Consider the following 18713-nt stretch of genomic DNA (forward strand, 5'->3'; position numbering starts at 1 on the left):
GAGGATTCTTCGGAAGGGGAAAGAGGTGGCCCTCGAGATATCCGCGAGCAAACACGCAAAAGGAACCTTCTGTGTGCATTTTTTCTCCCCCTTCTTTCTCCTCCTCCCCCTCTTCCGTTTAGTCCGTCCTTCGGTGTCGCAGTAGTCCGCCTTCTTCTCTCCGCGCCACGCCCACGTAAAAAGCGATAGCGACCCTACTAGTGGGCTCTGTCCATCTGACTAGCCTGTCCGATTGCGTTTGTTTGTTTCCCTTCCCCCGCGTCGCTATGGGTTCGGCCGAGGTTAAATGGCGTTGGTGCAAAGGAAAGAAATGACCTCCCTCCGCCCGTAGCTTTCGGCTCGCAGGGAAATTCTTCGTCTGAGAAACCACCCCAATCGACGAATTGTATGAATTATCGACATTTTTTTGAGAGGTGGAGATCCCGTAGTGACTTTTATTTAAAAATCTTTTCCTTTAACCCCGTGGCGAGGGTTGGGTATTTTACGCTTGTGTGTTGCTGTCATCGTCAAATAAAGTTTAATAATATCTTGAAATCATGTTGTGAGATATTTTCACTGATGCTCACATGAGTATTAATACGGTAATATTTTTGCAAAACATGTTTTGTAAAATATTAATATACTCTCCATCCTGACTGCGTTTTAATTGCGCCCTATTAAAAAATAATACGCGAAATTTGAAAATAGAGTCACGTTGATTACAATGATTTAATATCATTGTAAGGTATTGAGTGGGGAAAATTTCGGCGGATTGCATGATGTGGAAAGGTAGGAGCTATTAAGTCAGGTTATAGTCAGTATTTTTTTCCTTCCATTTGTCACTAGAATTCAGTTATTGTCGCATCGGTTCACGTGCAAATAGTTATGTCATATACTCGTAATGTCCCCATCTCTCTCTCCATCTCTTTGCGTCTGGCAATTTTTCCGTCCATAAGAAAGAACCCTCGACTACTCTCTCCAGATAGAATACTTATCTGAATTCCCTCATAACACAGTAAAGATATATTCTATTGTTTCAGGCTTCACTTCGTGGAAGTATTTAATATCCATACTAAAAGGAAAGACTTGTACTTTTCCAAAGATTTTATTATATGGTACAACGCGTTTCACCGACTTGCGGCATCATCAAGTACAAATTTGCTAAACAGACAGAGCAAGAATATATACCCTCAAGACACTGGGTATATATTCTTGCTCTGTCTATTTAGCAAATTTGTACCTGATGATGCCGCAAGTCGGTGAAACGCGTCGTACCATATAATAAAATCTGTGGAAAAGTACAAGTCTTTCCTTTTAGTGCAGTAAAGATGTTTACGATCTGAGGTATTGACAACTTTTACGATAATTAGAAGGAGAAAGTGAAATTTTTCAAACTTAAGTTAAGAGTCTGTTTTGTTTTCAATATTATTCTTTTAAATTTATTTCAAGTCTCTGTGTACTTTAATTCTCTTCCGTGATTGAACTTAAAATTAAACCACTTGGCTTTTCCAAATAGAAAAATTTTCTATTTGGTTTAATTTTAAGCCAAGTGGTTTAATTTTAAGTTCAATATGAAGAATTTCCACCAAGTGACGCCAGAAACTGTTTTATTTCTCCTCCGTGAGTTCAAAATGTATTATTTTTTAAATAAATCTGCGAAATTTATATTGATCAATTCGTATATCCAACTTTGAACAGCTGCACATCTGAAGTAATCGGGCTTCTGAACCAACGTACTAGATATTTCTCTGGAAACTGGATGGATTTTGTAGGTTTACAGATGCCATGAGAACATCTGCAAATAGTTGGGCACTTCACGCTGGGTTTGTCTCGGTAAATTTCGGATTTACCATTTTATAACATAAGGGAAAAATGCCCCATACTCGGCCACGGAGAAGTACTACGAATTAATGGCACTTTAATTATTCCTGGGTTAGAGTCCATATTTCCCGCCGTCTGTAGGCACATAAAATAGTGTGGAGTAAGGAACTATGTGCTAAAACCTTTTTGAGAAATGGGTATGAAATTTACTGTGTATTTTAAATGAAGTGACTTCCGGGGGAGGAAATTCTTTATAATTACTTTATAAAGTTTTGTCGTTGTTTGTTTGATGTTAAGATCTGCCATCATCACGTCACATCTGATAAATTAGGTAATATTTTAATATCCCATGCATTTTACACTTCACTGAGTGCAATTACCCCTTTCACATTACATAGTAGGTACCATCCATTAATGAGAATATTAACGTTACGAAAAGTTTCAAGCAACAAGGAATGTCGTTGTGTAGCAGGAGTAGTACTGTGCCGTATGTACGTTAATTATCATTCCATAGGTTGAGATTCTCTTATCCCTCTACCAACCATAGATCTTTTATAGTTTAATATTTAGATTTCTCGGCCCTTCAACAGATGGAAAAGACTGTTTTCGAACTTAGTTGGCGAAATTCCTTCACAATAGAGTTGAGAGAAAATGCATTTCAATTCCGAATTCATCCACACGCGGCCAAGATGTCCATGATAGGACCTAATGGTATATAGTATACAGAGTCTTTCCTCTACATCTGTCGACCCTCGACAAATATTTTAGTGAATGGAGGAGTAAATATTTATCTTGAGATATGTGGACAGGAATGTATAAGGTTGTATATTATTTCGAAAAGAATAGCTGACAGCATTATTGAAAGATTAAGTGCCGTGTATGAATTTAATTCCCAAGAATACCCGTGCATGGGTGGTTGAATATGTCGTAGGATACGTAGACCATAAAATGTGCATTATCTTATCTTTAAATTTCCAAATCATGATTTTATTCAATACTGAATTTATTTTATAATTAAGCAAGACCAAAAAAAAAGGTTTTTGAAATATTGTCATATTGGACATAAAATATTAATAGGAAATACTCTTAACCTTTCCATCAAAAGTCGCAAAATCCCTACTTTGCCTGTTTCTTCATTTCAGTGTTTATTTCTACTTGTGTTGTGATCGCGAATTTAACGAGGGAAAACCCAGCCTTCGAATTGATATGTTCGCCAGTCGATCTAACTGCTCTACCATCGATGATAATTTTCACCATCGTCTGACCTACCAATTTGATGATTGGATTATTTCCTCACAAATACAATCGTGCGAATGATATCATTGCATTTATTTTTACATACATTTATTATTATTGATAATCTACCGGTTAGGGTATTTTTTTAATGGGCATGAGCTGCCAAACGGTACAGTGATAATTCCCTTGTTTCTCTTACCAAAACACAACCTGGCATCCAGCATTACAAAAGCCTCTCTTTAATTCCAAATACTTCCTCCTTTCATTCCGTCCAAAATGCCTATTCTATGCCTACCCCTTCATCGTTTACCTAACATTCTCCCCTCTATCACAGTCTTCAACATCCTATTGCCAATCAATATGCTCTGCATCCATTTTTCATACCTGCTTTGAATATTTCTCCACAATCCTATTTCCTCGTAAACCATACCTTGCACCTCCTCTTTTGTTTTCCTCTCAGTCCACTTCACTGTTTCCATCCTGCTTGGTGTTTAGTGTAGGATTAAGTTTTTTTTCCAGAGCTTCTTTTTCTTGGTGTAGTGGTAATTATGTGACGTTGTGAGTTCTTTGATGGCAGCTTTCCTTGAGCTAGGCCGAGTCTCTACGTATTTTGTCCAGTATTCGAATTGATCTTTCCAGAAATTGCTTTCAAATGATGGCATCACCATTGCTGTGGTGTAATTATGAAAAATATTTCCTTCATTTTTTTGTCGTTGAATTTTCTAACTGCTATAAATTGGTTCATTTCCACAAGGCGGCACTGCATAGACATCATCTGCATGTTATGCTGCTAGCCACAAAAAAGGCATGTGGCAGGGGGAGTTGGACCGCTGCCCATTAGGATTTTAGCATTAAGTATGATTTAAATGAAATAGACAAATTCTTAAAGTAAACCTCTGTAATAATCATGGGTGATTTCAATGTGGTAGTCACTGAGGGATGAAAACAGTGGATAGATTTGAGCATGGTGAAACAAATGTGAGTGATGAGAGACTTCTAGAATTTTGTAATCAGCATGAGATGGTAGTTACCAACACAATTTTTTGAAGTGCTTAACAGAAGGCACTGTGCATGAAAGACTCCTGAAATTAGCTAAGCAATGGTACAGAAACCATATTAAGCCGATTCATAGTTGTCCTGGACCCGATGTTGACAGTGGTCACAACTTAGTCATGGCTGAATGCAACATTCATTCGAGGAAACAATGACAATCACAAAAAGAAATGGAATGTAGGTGGTCTGAAAAATGAGCAAAAATATGAGCAATAAACAAATATTCACCAAAAGAACGAATGATTTAGCAGATAAGTAAGATGAGGATCAGTGGGGTTTAAGTGAAATAAAGGATCGAATTGTGAAGGTCAATGAAGAGGTTTTCAGCAAGAATAAACGGCAACCAAGGAAATCTTGAGTGGAAGAGGAGATGCTAAGTCTAATAGAGGACCGGCATAAATATAGAAAAGTTAGACAACATTGAAGCATACTGAAGGTTGAGACCCAGATCACAACTAAGTGCAGGGAGTAGAAAGATAAATGGGCTAGAGAAATTGCAGAGGAGATTGAAAAAGGCGCAGAGAATGGGATGCATGCCGCTACTTTTAAGTATAACCCACATTTGTCAAGAACAAAATCAACCATGATAAAATATAAAGACGGTTACATCCTATTTGACAGCGATGATATTTATGAACATTGGAAAGAGTACATTGAGCATCTTTAGAATGATTAAGACCTCGCCAATGAAATTTAGTTGGAGAAATTAGGTATAAATAAGTATAATTAGCCCTGCAATCACAAAGTAAGAATTTGAACACTCATTGATAGAAAAGCAATAGGCATAGATGGCATAACAGCTGAGTTTATGGAAAGTATTGGTGAAAGTATGAAGAATTGTTTGTTAGAGGAGTGATCACAGTGTGCTACAAACTGGGAGAAATCCATGAGGATTTAAGCAAAAACAAAACAATTGCTTTGCTCAAAGAAAGGAAATGTAATGGACTGCAGTAAAAACAGAACGATATCTCTTTTATCTCATGTGTATAAAGTATAATTGAACATAATAAAGAATATGATTAAAAGCAAGATGGATATGCAAAAGAGGATCAGTTTGGTTTCAGAACAGGCGGAGGGACTAGAGAGGCAATCCTGGAATAGGGAAGAGAATAAGAAATGAAGAGGATGACTGCTGTGGTAATGCAGTAGGCCTTGGTAAATTTGGAATTGATATTTCAAGTAAAGCAAAAAGTAGGAATCAGCTGGAAGGACAGGGGACTAATCTGGAAGATTTATACTAGTGAATCCTTATAAGTGTGAGTGGAAATGAAAGAATGACAACAGTAAAAATAATGTGTGAGGTAAGGATCCCTTTTGTCACCATAATTGTTCAACATATTTATTGAGGAAAGAATCGACATCTTGAAGAAAAAGATAAAATGATTTAAAATAAATGGAGAATCAATCCACTGCATAAGATTTGCTGATAGCATTGCACCAGTCACAATTCAGTAAAGAATAAAGCAAAGAATATGATGTTGGGAGTGCTAGCTAGCAACCTGACTCAGACATACAAATTAAAGATAAATGCTAAGAAAACAAAGCTTCTCTCATACTTTGTAAGGACAACGGGTATATTTCTGAAATAAATAAAACAATAGCATTAGTTAAACAAGCTCTCTAGAACAATAATGGTATCTTAACGAGTAGACATATGGGCATTGATGAAAGGAAGGTTTTTGAAAAGTCCTTTGTTTGGTTTTACTATGGTATGGGTGTGAAAATTTGGTAGTGGGGAAGAAGCAAATAGCTCGGCTGTGGGCAGTGGAGATGTAGATGGTTAGGAGAATCACAAGGATTAGTTAAACTAGTTGGAAATAGACCACTCATGTTTAAGAAGTGAAAGAAAAATAGACATGTAATGGAAAGAGGAAAAATAAAACTTGTAGGCCACCTGTTGACACACGATAAGTCTCACGATTATTTATTTTCGAATGAAAAGTGCTCGGAAATAGAGGCAGGGAAATGGATGGGGCACTACAAGGATATGAATAAATTGGCAATGGAGAGAGGAGAATGGTTGCAGGGACTAGGCTTTGCCTATAGTACATGACATGAAACAATTTCATTCTTGGGTATTTCGAATTGTTCCTTATGTTTCTTTCTACTCTCGTGATCATAGATGTGGAAAGGAAAAAGAATTCCTTACCCCGGTCTGTTCTGTAGTCCATTTTCCTCAACTGCATACCAGTGTAATGGGGTGCTAGAATTATTCCCTCCTCGTCAGCGTTGCACACGTACGATTTGTATTTATCTAGTATTTTGAGTTGTGCCTGTATTGTTCATTCTTCCAGCGGTTCTCAGCGTAGGGTTTTCAATAGCAGTTTGTCTTAGTACTGTTCATTCATTTCTCACGAAAGAGGCAGCTTTTCGCTCTATCATGTTCTATTTCGAAATTAGTACCTGCTCAGAGTCCCAAATGCTCGACGCGAAGGAAGGAGCAATGTATAGAGAGGCGTGGTTATTGCGACAAGGCCTTTAATGTTTGATTGTATGATAATTTATTTGAGGGTTCATTTATTCCTCTTTGGAGGTTTGTTCGCGCCGCATTCACTTCTTCATTCTATTTCCCAGTTTTGTTTTCAAATCTCATAGAGTCTACCCACTGTCACATGCAGTGAAATTTCCTTCGTTGTCGAGTTCTATCGGGAATGGGCACAGTTTTTCTATTAAGGGGGAAGGAAACTAGGACGTTATCAGACGTATCTCCTGAAGCGTCCCGAAATGTTTCATGGAAGCGAGGAATATCCTTTTAAAGTGGTTATTAACTTAAGGGTCAGGGCCTAAAAGGCTACGCCAAATACTGCCTCATCCGCATCTCATGTCGCCGGAGATGAAAACACTGTTTGTTTATAAGGCGTAAGGAAGGTTTCACTGTATTTTATACTCACATGCCGCTTGTTGGGAGCTCTAAAATGAGGGACGAAGAATATCCCTGCTTGTAGCTTGCTTTCCTCTTATTTCGCAGCCCTCCGAAAGAGAAATATACTCACACAATTTAGAATCAAAGTTCACCGCTAAAATTATGAGGAAAATATTAACTGGAAAATAAATATACAACAACAAGAGTTAAAAAACTAACATTTATCATAAAATTTCAAAGTTTTCCCATCATTCACGATTCACGGAAATAAGTTATTTTCTCAAGCTTGCGTTATATCCACGAGATTAAAGAATAAAAGGTGGCTGTATTGGTATTTTGTGATTTTCGCGATCCCTATAAATGTTCATATCCCGTGGGCATGTTGTATAAATGGCACTGTCGGATATAAACAGTCAAAGCAGGCTTCTCGGGTGACGAAAACGTTTTACCCGACTTGGTGACTAGTGGGTCTTCGATGGATATTAGCCATCGACCGTATCATGAAATTTCTCGAAAAATATTTTAAGATTAGCATTTCTTTTCCACGAGAGTGATCAACTTCATTATTGCGTTTTATAGGTGGCTCATAGAGTTAATGATGCACATTCGTTTAACTTTCTGAATGTCACATATTATGACTTTTGGTATTTTACTCTGACCGAGAAAGGAATCACAGCTCTATCGTAGACTTAAAGTATTTCGGCCTTCCTTTCAGAAGCGAGCAGTTTGCTGTTCCCCGCCCTTCAAAGATATGCTAGACTTGACGATTCCTTTGTCAAGCGTCACGAGAGTAAATTCTTTCGGACGGAGTGCTTCTCCTTCCTTGTTTCCCCATTCTTTCCCTAGGGCAACCGTGGCTGAGGCCGAGCAGGTTTCCAAACAATGCGGCGCAATTTGGCAAAAGGCCCAAACCACCGATTTCCCAACTTTTGTATCATACCAAGAGTTCATTAATTAAATGTCATTAGCCAGCACGTAGAGGTTGTATTGAATGAAGACGGCATATGCTATTAATTCATTATTGTTTCTTTTACCGCCTGCGGAAGCCGTATGATTATACCTTCGATTATATCTCTGCGCCCCCCCCCCCGTCAAGTATGATATCCTGGAAGGCCATTCATTCAAAATTTGAAAGACCTTCTCATCTTATATTTTGTCATTTTAATAGGCAGGTGTTTACATTGATACGCCCTTGTTTGATTTATAATACAGTTATCGCAGTATATACATAAGTTATTGGCGTAAATATATGTTACAATGCCTCTGCAAAACAAACAAAAAGGAACTTGATGTGAAACAAGGTACATACATCTAAATAATGTATTTTCGAGCACAAATTTGTTCTTAGATTTCGCTATTCGCTCAGTTATTTTAGGATTTCGATCGAGTGAATTCGATCCTTCCACGCCTCTTCCTTCGGGAAATTAAGTATATAAAATAAATATTTGTTTTTCCTCTTAAAATTGATCAGTCGCAAATGTTGCATTCCACATCAATTAATTTATTATCGATGTGATTTGTTACCGAAGTAGACAGTTTGATTTTGTGGGATGCTTGGATGCCATTTGGATGTTAAAATTGGCCCTCGTGAACAAAATATCTCATATTTCTATCGTTCAAACATCGCATTGCGACGGTATGGTACGCCAAATCCGCTGTTAAAAATCATGTTGGTCATTAATATATGCAGTCATTCAGGGGACTCGGTGTGCTGTTACTGCTTCCAATGGTTATCAAAACAAACACGTCTGACTTGTAACGAATGGATATGAAAGCTTCGTTAATTTAACGATTTTTGGCAATGAACATATCACATAATATTATCTGCATTCGTGCAACACGAATGACGGTTGTGAAAAATTTAAGAAACAAGTAAGCATGATTTGTCTCCCCCTTTTGACTCTAAAATGCCTGCGAGAATTACAGATGCAGTTTAGAAAACTTACTTAGAATTTTCAAAGAAAACTTTGTAAAAAGCCGTATGGTTCGAGAAAATTTCTATAAAAGAAAGCAATGGTCTAAGTTACAATGTAATTTGGGGAAAAGGCCTCAGGAAACATGATAGCTGAATGCTAAGTAAATTGTCCTGCTAAGTTTTCAATGGTATTATTTTTCTCGCGAAAAATAACTGCCTCCCACACAACACGGTAGCTTAATTTGATCAAGATCACGTAGGATGTAATAGGCCATGAGTACTATTATTATATATGCTGATGTATTTTGGTAAGTTAAGGCTAAAATAAAAGTTTACGATAATTCATTTGATCAAAAATAGTGTTAAACCTATTTATGGACTCCAGTTAGACTAAGTTTATAAAATATCAAAAAGAATATTAAAATTAACACTCACGGGTCAAAAATTATAACAGAATATGATTATGTGTTCAATGAATCATTTTTGTTGAAAAAATATATGGAACTCAAAGTTTGACAAAGGTGTTCGTTAAGGTTTAAAGTTAAAATAGAAGGCCATCTTTGAAATATAATTAATCATTTATTATCGAGATGGTTTGTTTATTGTTATTTATTTAATCACGTATTTTTAATAATGAATAAACGAATTAAATATTTGTAATTTAATTATTAAATAATAAAAAGGAGAAATGGAGACAAACCAAGAAGTGATAGGTGCGGTGGGGGAGGATAGGCAATGATTAAGAGGAAACAACGGAGTTGGGAATGGATACAGAGCGTCTGAAGTGGCGATGGTATTTTGAGGACTGCGAGGAAGAGGGGAGAACTATAGGCAAGCGAGGAAGTGTAGGTAAAAAATAGGTATGTTGGACGCTAATACAGGAGGAAAGAGGTATGAGTAGTTGAAGAAGAGTTTACTGTTGTGTCGGATGTCAGTTTGTGTTTACTTAGTAGAGTCTCAGAAAAGTATCGCTGTAACGTTGTTTAGTCTGTGTCAATCCAAAAACTAAAATGGTAAAGTTTTAAAAACAGAACTGTGGCTCAAAAGACGAAGAGTTTAATGGAGGAAGGAAAAATACTATAAATGGCTTAAAACAAGGAGAAAATGAGTCTCCAATACCGCAATTGTCATGATATATAACAGCTGTGCATTAGCTATATCTGGCAGATCAAAAGCGTCTATCTTGGGGCGATCTGATCAGATTTCTATGGATAGGTGTTTAATAAGATGTGGATAACCTCATAACCAGCCGTCGGCTACTCCTGGAGGGCCGATGACCAGGTCATCAGGTAGTCGTCATGAATTTATGGTAGATACCCACGGTTTTCTGAAAATAGTCTAGTTTTCTTCAATCTATTTTGAAGGGGCAATATGCAATTCGCCTTCGCTGTCTACCGTTTGATTCTCCGAAGGCCCACATTCCCGTTGACGGTGCCAACTTTCAGAAACATTCCGTGCGAATTGATATGCTTAATACCAATGTAATTAAGAAATCGAGATTGTCGAAATGCAATACTCTTTATTTCACTCATTTCCTAAATATGCCAACGAATTGGAAGAGGGGTATTATTTAAATAGGTATATCAATGAGAGCATTTCATGTAAAAAATATTTTTATCTCCGAATACCATCAGAAATTTTTGCTAAGGAAAATAAAAATATATTTCACCAATTTTATTTGTAGATTCTTTAGTTTTATACACACATTTCATTCAAACTTAAATTATCAGATATAGGGTATCATATATTTAATGAATTGGACAATTTTATTAATTTATTAGCTGGTAATTTGCTTATGACCACACCCCAAGACAGATCAAAAGTACTGGTTTGGGAATACGAAAATATCTTTTTACCGTTCGGCATTATTTCAGATACCTTTTTTTGAATCTTTAAAATTTCCACTCATCAGTTATTTTAAGTGATATACACAATTCTAAGTATTCATACCTTTATTGTTCACGATCCTTTCTAATAATTCGCCCATTCTTACATATTTATACCTTATATTAAGTCTTTTATAGGATCCCATATTTCCATACTGTAATATCAAATAAAGTCGTTATCAAAAGAAGATAACCACATTTTTATTAATTTTACAGGGGTTAACCGAAATTGCTAAATGTTAATGAAACTCTTTCGATTTTTTATTTTAACCGTGATACTAAATAAATGTATGTACATCTGCCTATTTAATTACATTACGGATGCATGTTGCACAATATATGCTTAATATATTGTGCAACATACATCCGTAAGACTGTCGTCGTAAAAATTTAAAATGTGAAATTTTATCAGAAACAATTCCATTTAGGGAATGAAACAACTGACTTCGATTATTTTTTTAATATAAATTACTATAATCACGTATATCTTCAACCATTCTACCTAACATCTATTGTTATCCAGTAACCAATGCAATCGATTTTTTCGCATGAAAACTCTCGGCTTGTCGACATTTTGTTGCGATATACTATACTTATTGGACGGGGTTGGTTTGAATTATACCTTGGGACGATAATACGGTATTTTATCGGCCATCCCTACTTCGGGGAGAAATGTCTCCCTTTTGTCCCACACTAATGTGAGGAATACTAAATTATATATCATGTTTCCCGCATTTTTCCTCTTCCCTAACTTCCCTCTTTGCAAAGGACAAGTGGGACAGCTGCAAGAGCAAGTGTAAAATGCAGGATATGCTGAGTTGGATAAAATCATGGATGTTAACTATGAGTTTGGTCGATGGTAGCTGGACGTGCGCATCTCAAAGAAGAGGACTAAGGTTTGCGGGGGAGTGGCAGACCTAGGTGGATGGAAGTGTGTGGCAAGAGTGGTGTCTGTGTGTGGCAAAGACTGATTCTCGGTGATTTGACATGATAGCATCGCCATTCAATTGGTAATTAATAGTCTGTAGTGCCTCAGATGTAGACATCAGCAAAACAAATGCTCGTTGCGTTTTGGAGTCGGGCGCTCTCTCTAGAGCAAATAAAAATCCATCATCGCAGGAATAACCACCCCGAATAAAGAAAAAAATTAATTGCGCACCCTAAGAAGTGTGATCGAGAAATCAAATGCTAATCTGACATTCCCATCTCCTTAATCAGCAATTCCAAAATAAAGGCTGGTTTCCCAACACCCCCTGTTTAACTACCCCGACATAAACGTAGATGTGAGACGAGGACGATACCTGCGCACTCACTTCCGGAGCAGGCATACAGCGTCTAATTCAGTCTCCAACAAACGGCTGATTAAGATTTCGTTTTGGAGCAGGTGCATTTTTCTACCTCTCATTTACACCTTCCCCAACTCCACCTACCTCCCCTTCCTCGCTCTAACCCCCTACCCTCCCCCAAGACAAGCTGTCTCAACACGTGCCTGCAGTCTGCACAATATCGCATCCATCGGGAAAATTACGCTGGTGGTCGAAGGACGGGAAGACCGCGGCCGTTCGACAGCTCGCCGACGGTCACGTTCTCGAGGGCATTCTAACCCGCGGACACCGAAGGGCATCCGACCCCCATCGACGAACGCCTCAAGAGGACCGGGTGCCATTCGCCTCAGATAGGCCCCGTCCTTCCCCTTTCGAAGGCGCGTTCTTCCTTTCCCTCGCCGCAGCCGAGAGTATGCGCTTACCTTCCGCCTCACCTGCCGCTGTCCCGTGCTGCACGACGCTCCCCTCCTCCCCCTCCTCTTCCCCCTCTTTACCCGCTGTCCCTCCCCCTATAACACACGCGCCGGGGGATATCTCTTCCACCGTCCCTCCGACTCTCCATTCAGTGCGATTTCGGTCGCTGAACCAGCACGACGTCAGTCTTACGGCTCTCTGCAGGTGGGAAGGCGAATGAAACCGTCTCGGGCGACTCTCTCGCGTTGATTCCCCTTCTCTCCCTCCGCTCGACTTCCCGACGCTCTCAGTGAAGACAACTATCTCCCCTTGGTGTCCCCTCCACAGTTTGATGCCTCGGAGCGTCCCCGGGATATCTCGTCGTCATATAAGTGTTTTGTGGTGTGCGATGACAGTTCGGTGTGTTCATCAGTGATAGAGCGCTCGAACGGTGAACGTCCACGATGATTCCTGGGGGATAGCGACAGCATCCGTGGATAGATCAGAAAGAAACCAACGTATCTTCCCTCACGTATTTCACAGGGAATCGCGGAAGTGGTGGATGAACAAGTGACTCACTCTGGTGATCGCACACGTCGTGATCGAAGATGATGGCCTCAGATCGATTTCACAAGTGAGTTGTAGTATTTTTTAAAATTATTTTCGCCGCAGCGTAAAAAAATTGGACATTTTCTTTTTCCGTCAGTGCAATCCCGATTATCTCCATGTGAGTCTTGTAATTGTATTGCAATTGTATTTTTGACCATCCTCACAACTTGTTAAACGTGATTATTTTCCCCCCTGAAGCACAGTGACATAAGACCAACTGTTGGAAGAATCGTTTCTTATGGTTTTCTGCTGGGGCTTCCAACAGCCGGACGTTCGGGTGCAGTTTACGTTGTATATTTTTTGTTGCCGACTCCATCATCAAATGGAGTTCAGTGGATACGCTAATTTTCGTGGCTAATATTTCTCAGAGTAACTGTAACATTCCAATCCCCTCGCGATCACTGAAATTCTCGTGAGTTCCTGACTTAAGACAGTTATTGCATATGCACACACCCATGTGTGTGTGTGTGTATGTATGTGTGTCTGTATATACATATATATATAGCTATTTATTAATGAAATCTACAGCAGCGTGGGATATGCCGACGCAAGATGTGTTGAACTTAATGGAGCTTTCTCAGGATTGAATTAATTTTGGTGTAATGTTTATATTTCGCAAAACGGGTTAGGGTCGAATATACTTGTCTCCAGTTCGGATTCGCGTATACATGTTCCCATTTTTCCATAGATGTAGCAAACATAAGTAACATTTCCGCTAATAATCTTATTTCACTTTTAGATATACGAGCCAATGGTGCTTTGCTTGGTTAAATGTTATTGCGTACGCGGAGAAAAATATAAAAGTTTCCATTACTCACAGATTACGACTAGAAGTGTATTATTTTATCTGAGAAAGACTTTTTGAAATTGTTCGAACTGGATAGCTAAAAAATAGTAGCCGATAGAGGCTTACTATTTCAGAGGAGATCCATAAATGTTATGTCTATGAAATTAGGCGGGCGTTCAAAAATATTTTTTGGTGATGTCAACTGGTAAATTTTCTCCGGCGTGGAATAATGGGTGGTTCCTATGTAAGCTAAAAGAGTGCTATTCACTTTTGAAATGTATCTTTTATAAGAATAAATTTTTTTATAGGCAAGCGACTAAATGTCAGTGAATATATCTTGCAAATAAATTAATTTGATCTAGTACTATCTAACCAATTGCGTTGAAACTGGCCTTTGTTTGTATTGGTTTATCGAGATTCGTCATTGATAAGCGGGGATATATATTAGAGAGAGGCATTAACGGTCTCCTCTGGTCCAAATGGTATAAAATACTGAAATTAAATTCAAGAGGAAATTGAGATATGGAGGCTTCAATTCTTGCAGTGATAAGAGGAGACTGTCACATCTGCTCTCATTAGTGAACCTGTCGCGTACATTGATGAAAGGTGCTTTGAAACGCATTATGCGCTATTTATATTTCCAAATCTGCATTGCAATCCGGCGTAATTAAATAAATATTTAAATTAATCAACATTTTAAATAATACTAGAATGAAATATGAAACAAAAATATTTTATTACTATTGGCATATTTCTATATGGAAAGTTAAATGTAGCCCAAAGCAGATCAGGGTGTCGCGCGAAGCATACAGACTTGTTTTTTATCGAATATTTAAATGGTTCTTCGAGCTGTGGTCACTGCCGCTGTGTCGTTGTTCTTCCTTTGTCCTCATCAGCGATATGATTATTGATCGTCAAAGAAGTAGAATCATCTAGCAAGTGCAGCAAAAATTGTGTAGCGACCATAAAGCCTTAAAAAACCTTAGTGGTATTTGCATTAGGCATTTTTTATTTATAATAATATGTTTTTTTCACATTCAAAATATTAATTAGTCCAAATTCTTGTCCCTGGGGATGGCTGCCTTCAGTACACTCGTCATCGTCTTACCTCGTCACCATGCTTCTGCACAATTGCATAGAAAAAAATCTATTTGAGATTTTTTCCATGAGCTAGTAGGGGCGTCCAAAACGATGGTAAAGGCTTTGGTCTTTCTGGCGTGTTGATTCCATCGCCACTTAATTTCCACGGCAGCTTGGAGAGTAGAGGGAGATAATAGCGCAGTGTTCGTCTATCGTTGTGCGGGCAACAGGCACGCACGAGTGATAACGAAATAAGCCTTGCCGAGTTGTTAACATAGTATCGCATTAGATCCCTTATTCATATATTGTTTCTGAAAACGTAATCCTATCCTATATTGCTGCATTTTGAGGTGGATTTCAGTATGGTGGAGATATTTTTAATTCTTTTATTCTAAACATCCACGCCTCTCTCCCACTTTATTTTATAATCAGTAGTTGTCACCAGATAAGAGATTGTCGAAATGCGAATTATATACTGTTTTAGGAACGAATTATCAAATGGAAAAAGGAATCCTATCGTCGGATTGTTTCAGCAGTCCTATTTTTCTTTATTTATACTTTGGCCTAGCCAACTATGAAATCCGGGGATAGAATTATTCTGTGCTCGGCTTTAAGTTCAAACGATTTGTATTTATGCATTTATATTTATCAATTTAGGGTAGTTTAAGTAATGCATGTAATCTATATGCTATCAAGTGGTCCAGGATTTCCGATAACAGTGTGCCGCTTCCTGTTCATTCATTAAGATCATCATCCATCATCATTCCGATCATTCATCATGGAATGGGCAAATTTTCCGAATTAATTCCGCACTTTGGCGCTTTATTCCGGAATAGGGTCCTTCTGCAGTGTGTCCTCATTGCTCGGATCTTTCCGACTCGAAAATAAGATCTAACCAAAACGAAAATGACTACTCACTGAATATATTTGACTCGGATATTCCTTCACTGTTCGCCTTATGTGGTCAACGAAATAGCGATGTTGTGTGTCGATTTAGGTTTATTTGTTTAAGAAAGAATCGTGAGTCAAACATCGACTGTCTCAACGAGTGAGGCTTTGTGTTTGTTTTGACATGTTTTCAATCCATTTAGCCTGTGCGACCCCATCTCGTCATGTCTGGCCAACGTAATGTTAGTAGAGGAAGTAGGAGTGAAAATATATTGAACGATTTTGCGAATGGCATTCGGTATACCGGTACCTGGTAACCTATATACCGGTAACATCATAGTTTTAGAAGAACGCATGTATGTGCCGGTCCGTGGCGATTTTAAGCACGCTTCTTAGGGTATTAGCAGGTGCCTTCATGATGGTTGACGACTCCAAACGGAGCAAGGTATTCCTGGACTTGCAGCACGTTGATGGTAGTGACGCCCAGACCTTCCTAACAATATGTTTTGTTTAATATTTGTACCCGAATGAAAACAATGGTTTTCGTTGAACTCAGCCACATGACCGCCCTATGAAAATTCGCTGTACGATGAAGGAATTATAATAATAACATATTGCGTACTGACGAGTGGAACAATCGTGTTTACCTCTGACACGGACAAGGTTTCACTAACATCGGGCAGATAATGGAGGGATGAGTTCGCCCCCTTGTAGTAAGTGGAACTGTCTGCTGCATCGATAGATTTAAATGCTCGTTCTTCCCTCGCACAATTTGCGGGCGCACCGAAACGGGTTGAACAATCCTAAATTGTTTGATAGAAAACCCTTGTTCCTTTTCTGTTCATTTGCTTGTTGCTTTTATTATCGCTATGTTGCGTATTCCCGTTTCGAACATTCCACCACAAAAATTATATATATATATATATATATATATATATATATATATATATATATATATGTGTGTGTGTGTGTGTGTGTGTGTGTGTGTGTGTGTGTGTGTGTGTGTGTGTGTGTGTGTGTGTGTGTGTGTGTGTGTGTGTATATATATATGTGTGTGTGTGTGTATATATATGTGTGTGTGTATATATACACGAGGGTCATCCGGAAAGTAGTACCCGTTCGTGCCGCATGAAGTGCTGACGACGCGAGTAGCCGCTGGACGAGGTCAGATAGCTTCAGTGGCTTGTCTGCCTTCTCTGAGCCAAGTTGCGTGACGCTAGCATTGCCTGTGTTGTTTCTGTGATTGTTTACAATGTTTAAAAAAATTGAGAACGCCGCCAGTTGTGAAGTGAGGGCAGTGATTAAATTCCTCAATGCAAGAAACGTTCGCCCATGTGATATTCATCGCCAATTAAAGGAGGTGTATGGAGACAATGTAATGGACGAGTCGTCTGTTCGGCGGTGGTGTCGCAACTTCAACATGGGGAGGGGGAACACACACGACGATGAGCGTTCGAGGAGACCGTCTGTCATTACAGACCAACTGGTGAGCTCAGTTGACGAATTCGTGAGGAACGATCGGCGCGGGGATCGAGATGGTGCGGGGGCTAACGTACTGGCTTCCCACCCTGAGGGCGTGGGTTCAAATCCCGGCGGTGTTGAATATTTTTCAGAGGTATCTCGATCCCTACTTGAGGTGCTTTGTGGAGGGCACTTTGAGTGAGTACGCCGTCCGTCGGATGGGACGTTAAGCCGCGGACCCCTTGGCGCCTTTCGTAAAGAGTAGGCTAATGCCGACGCCGGGTTTCTCTCCACCCTTCATCCTTTCCTGTCCTTCCCCTATGGCGCAAATGACCTTAGCTGTCGGTCGCCTCCCATCAAAACTACTACTACTACTACGATCGGCGCGTCACAATTGATGACATCTGTGAGCATTTTCCCAATGTTTCTCGAACAATTGTTCATGAAATTGTTAAACACCATCTGCATTATGCAAAAATTTGTGCAAGATGGGTCCCTCGCGTATCTCAATGAGCTGGCGGCGAAGGACTATGCAGCAGGAATACAGAAACTTGTCACACGTTATGACAAATGCCTTAATTTGCTTGGAGATTATGTTGAGAAGTAGTTTAAAGTATCCTCTTTCAAATAAAATTTTTTATGTTTGTTAATATTTACTTTTGTGTCTTTATTTCACGAACGGGTACTACTTTCCGGATGACCCTCGTATATATGTGTGTGTGTGTATATATATATGTGTGTGTGTGTGTGTGTGTATATATATGTGTATATATATAGTATATAGTATATATATATATATATATATATATATATATATATATAACACTTAGCACTAGTGGACACAGACAAAAACACAGAAACACACAAAAGATAATTATATATATATGTATGGATATACATATATGTATATGTGGGTCGCGGTAGTCCAGTGGGTAGAGCGTTGACTACTGACCGGAGGGTCCCGGGTTCGATTACCGGGCAAGGCACTCTGGGCACCTGCAGCTCCACCCAAGCTATGTGATTTTTCGGGTACCAGATCTTCCTGGGAAACCATAAACGGCACAGGGAAAGGAACTGGCCCCCCTATCGTGATGTGTGAATTTCACACGCCGCATAGGGCTTAGTACTAGGTGAACTCTGCCATCACCTAGTAGTAGGAAAAAGATGCTAGAGCAAGTGACAGCTCTGATATTTTTCGCGTTGATCAACAAATTTAACAAGTTTGAGTTAAGACTGCGGTTTTATTGTGTGCGATTTTATGTAATATTTTATGTGCGATGTAATTTTTATTATGTGCGATTATCCTTTAAGCTTAATGGTATAATTATAGCTTTTTTAAAATTGGTGTTTTCGTTTTCAAGATTGTGAAAGGTGTCGCATATTCTATATATTCAATCAGTAATTGATGATCTTAATA

At 38.8% G+C, this 18713-nt stretch overlaps 1 protein-coding gene across 2 annotated transcripts in view; it reads left to right on the top strand.

The window, feature by feature from the left end:
• Positions 1-18713, top strand: part of Sans (SAM_USH1G_HARP domain-containing protein Sans) — a 111662-nt gene that overhangs the window by 4247 nt on the left and 88702 nt on the right. The window contains exon 1 of one of the 2 annotated variants that reach the window (XM_071588835.1): positions 12656-13105. The exons of the other annotated variant lie outside the window; for it this stretch is intronic. Within the exon in view, the coding sequence (XP_071444936.1) occupies positions 13080-13105 (26 nt within the window). The 5' untranslated portion in view covers positions 12656-13079. Of the gene's footprint in view, positions 1-12655; positions 13106-18713 lie in introns of those variants that run through there. 2 annotated transcript variants of the gene reach the window in all.

The sequence above is a fragment of the Hetaerina americana genome, unplaced genomic scaffold, assembly GCF_022747635.1.
Source record: "Hetaerina americana unplaced genomic scaffold, ioHetAmer1.1.p SCAF_3, whole genome shotgun sequence".
Taxonomy (NCBI): Eukaryota; Metazoa; Arthropoda; class Insecta; order Odonata; family Calopterygidae; genus Hetaerina; species Hetaerina americana.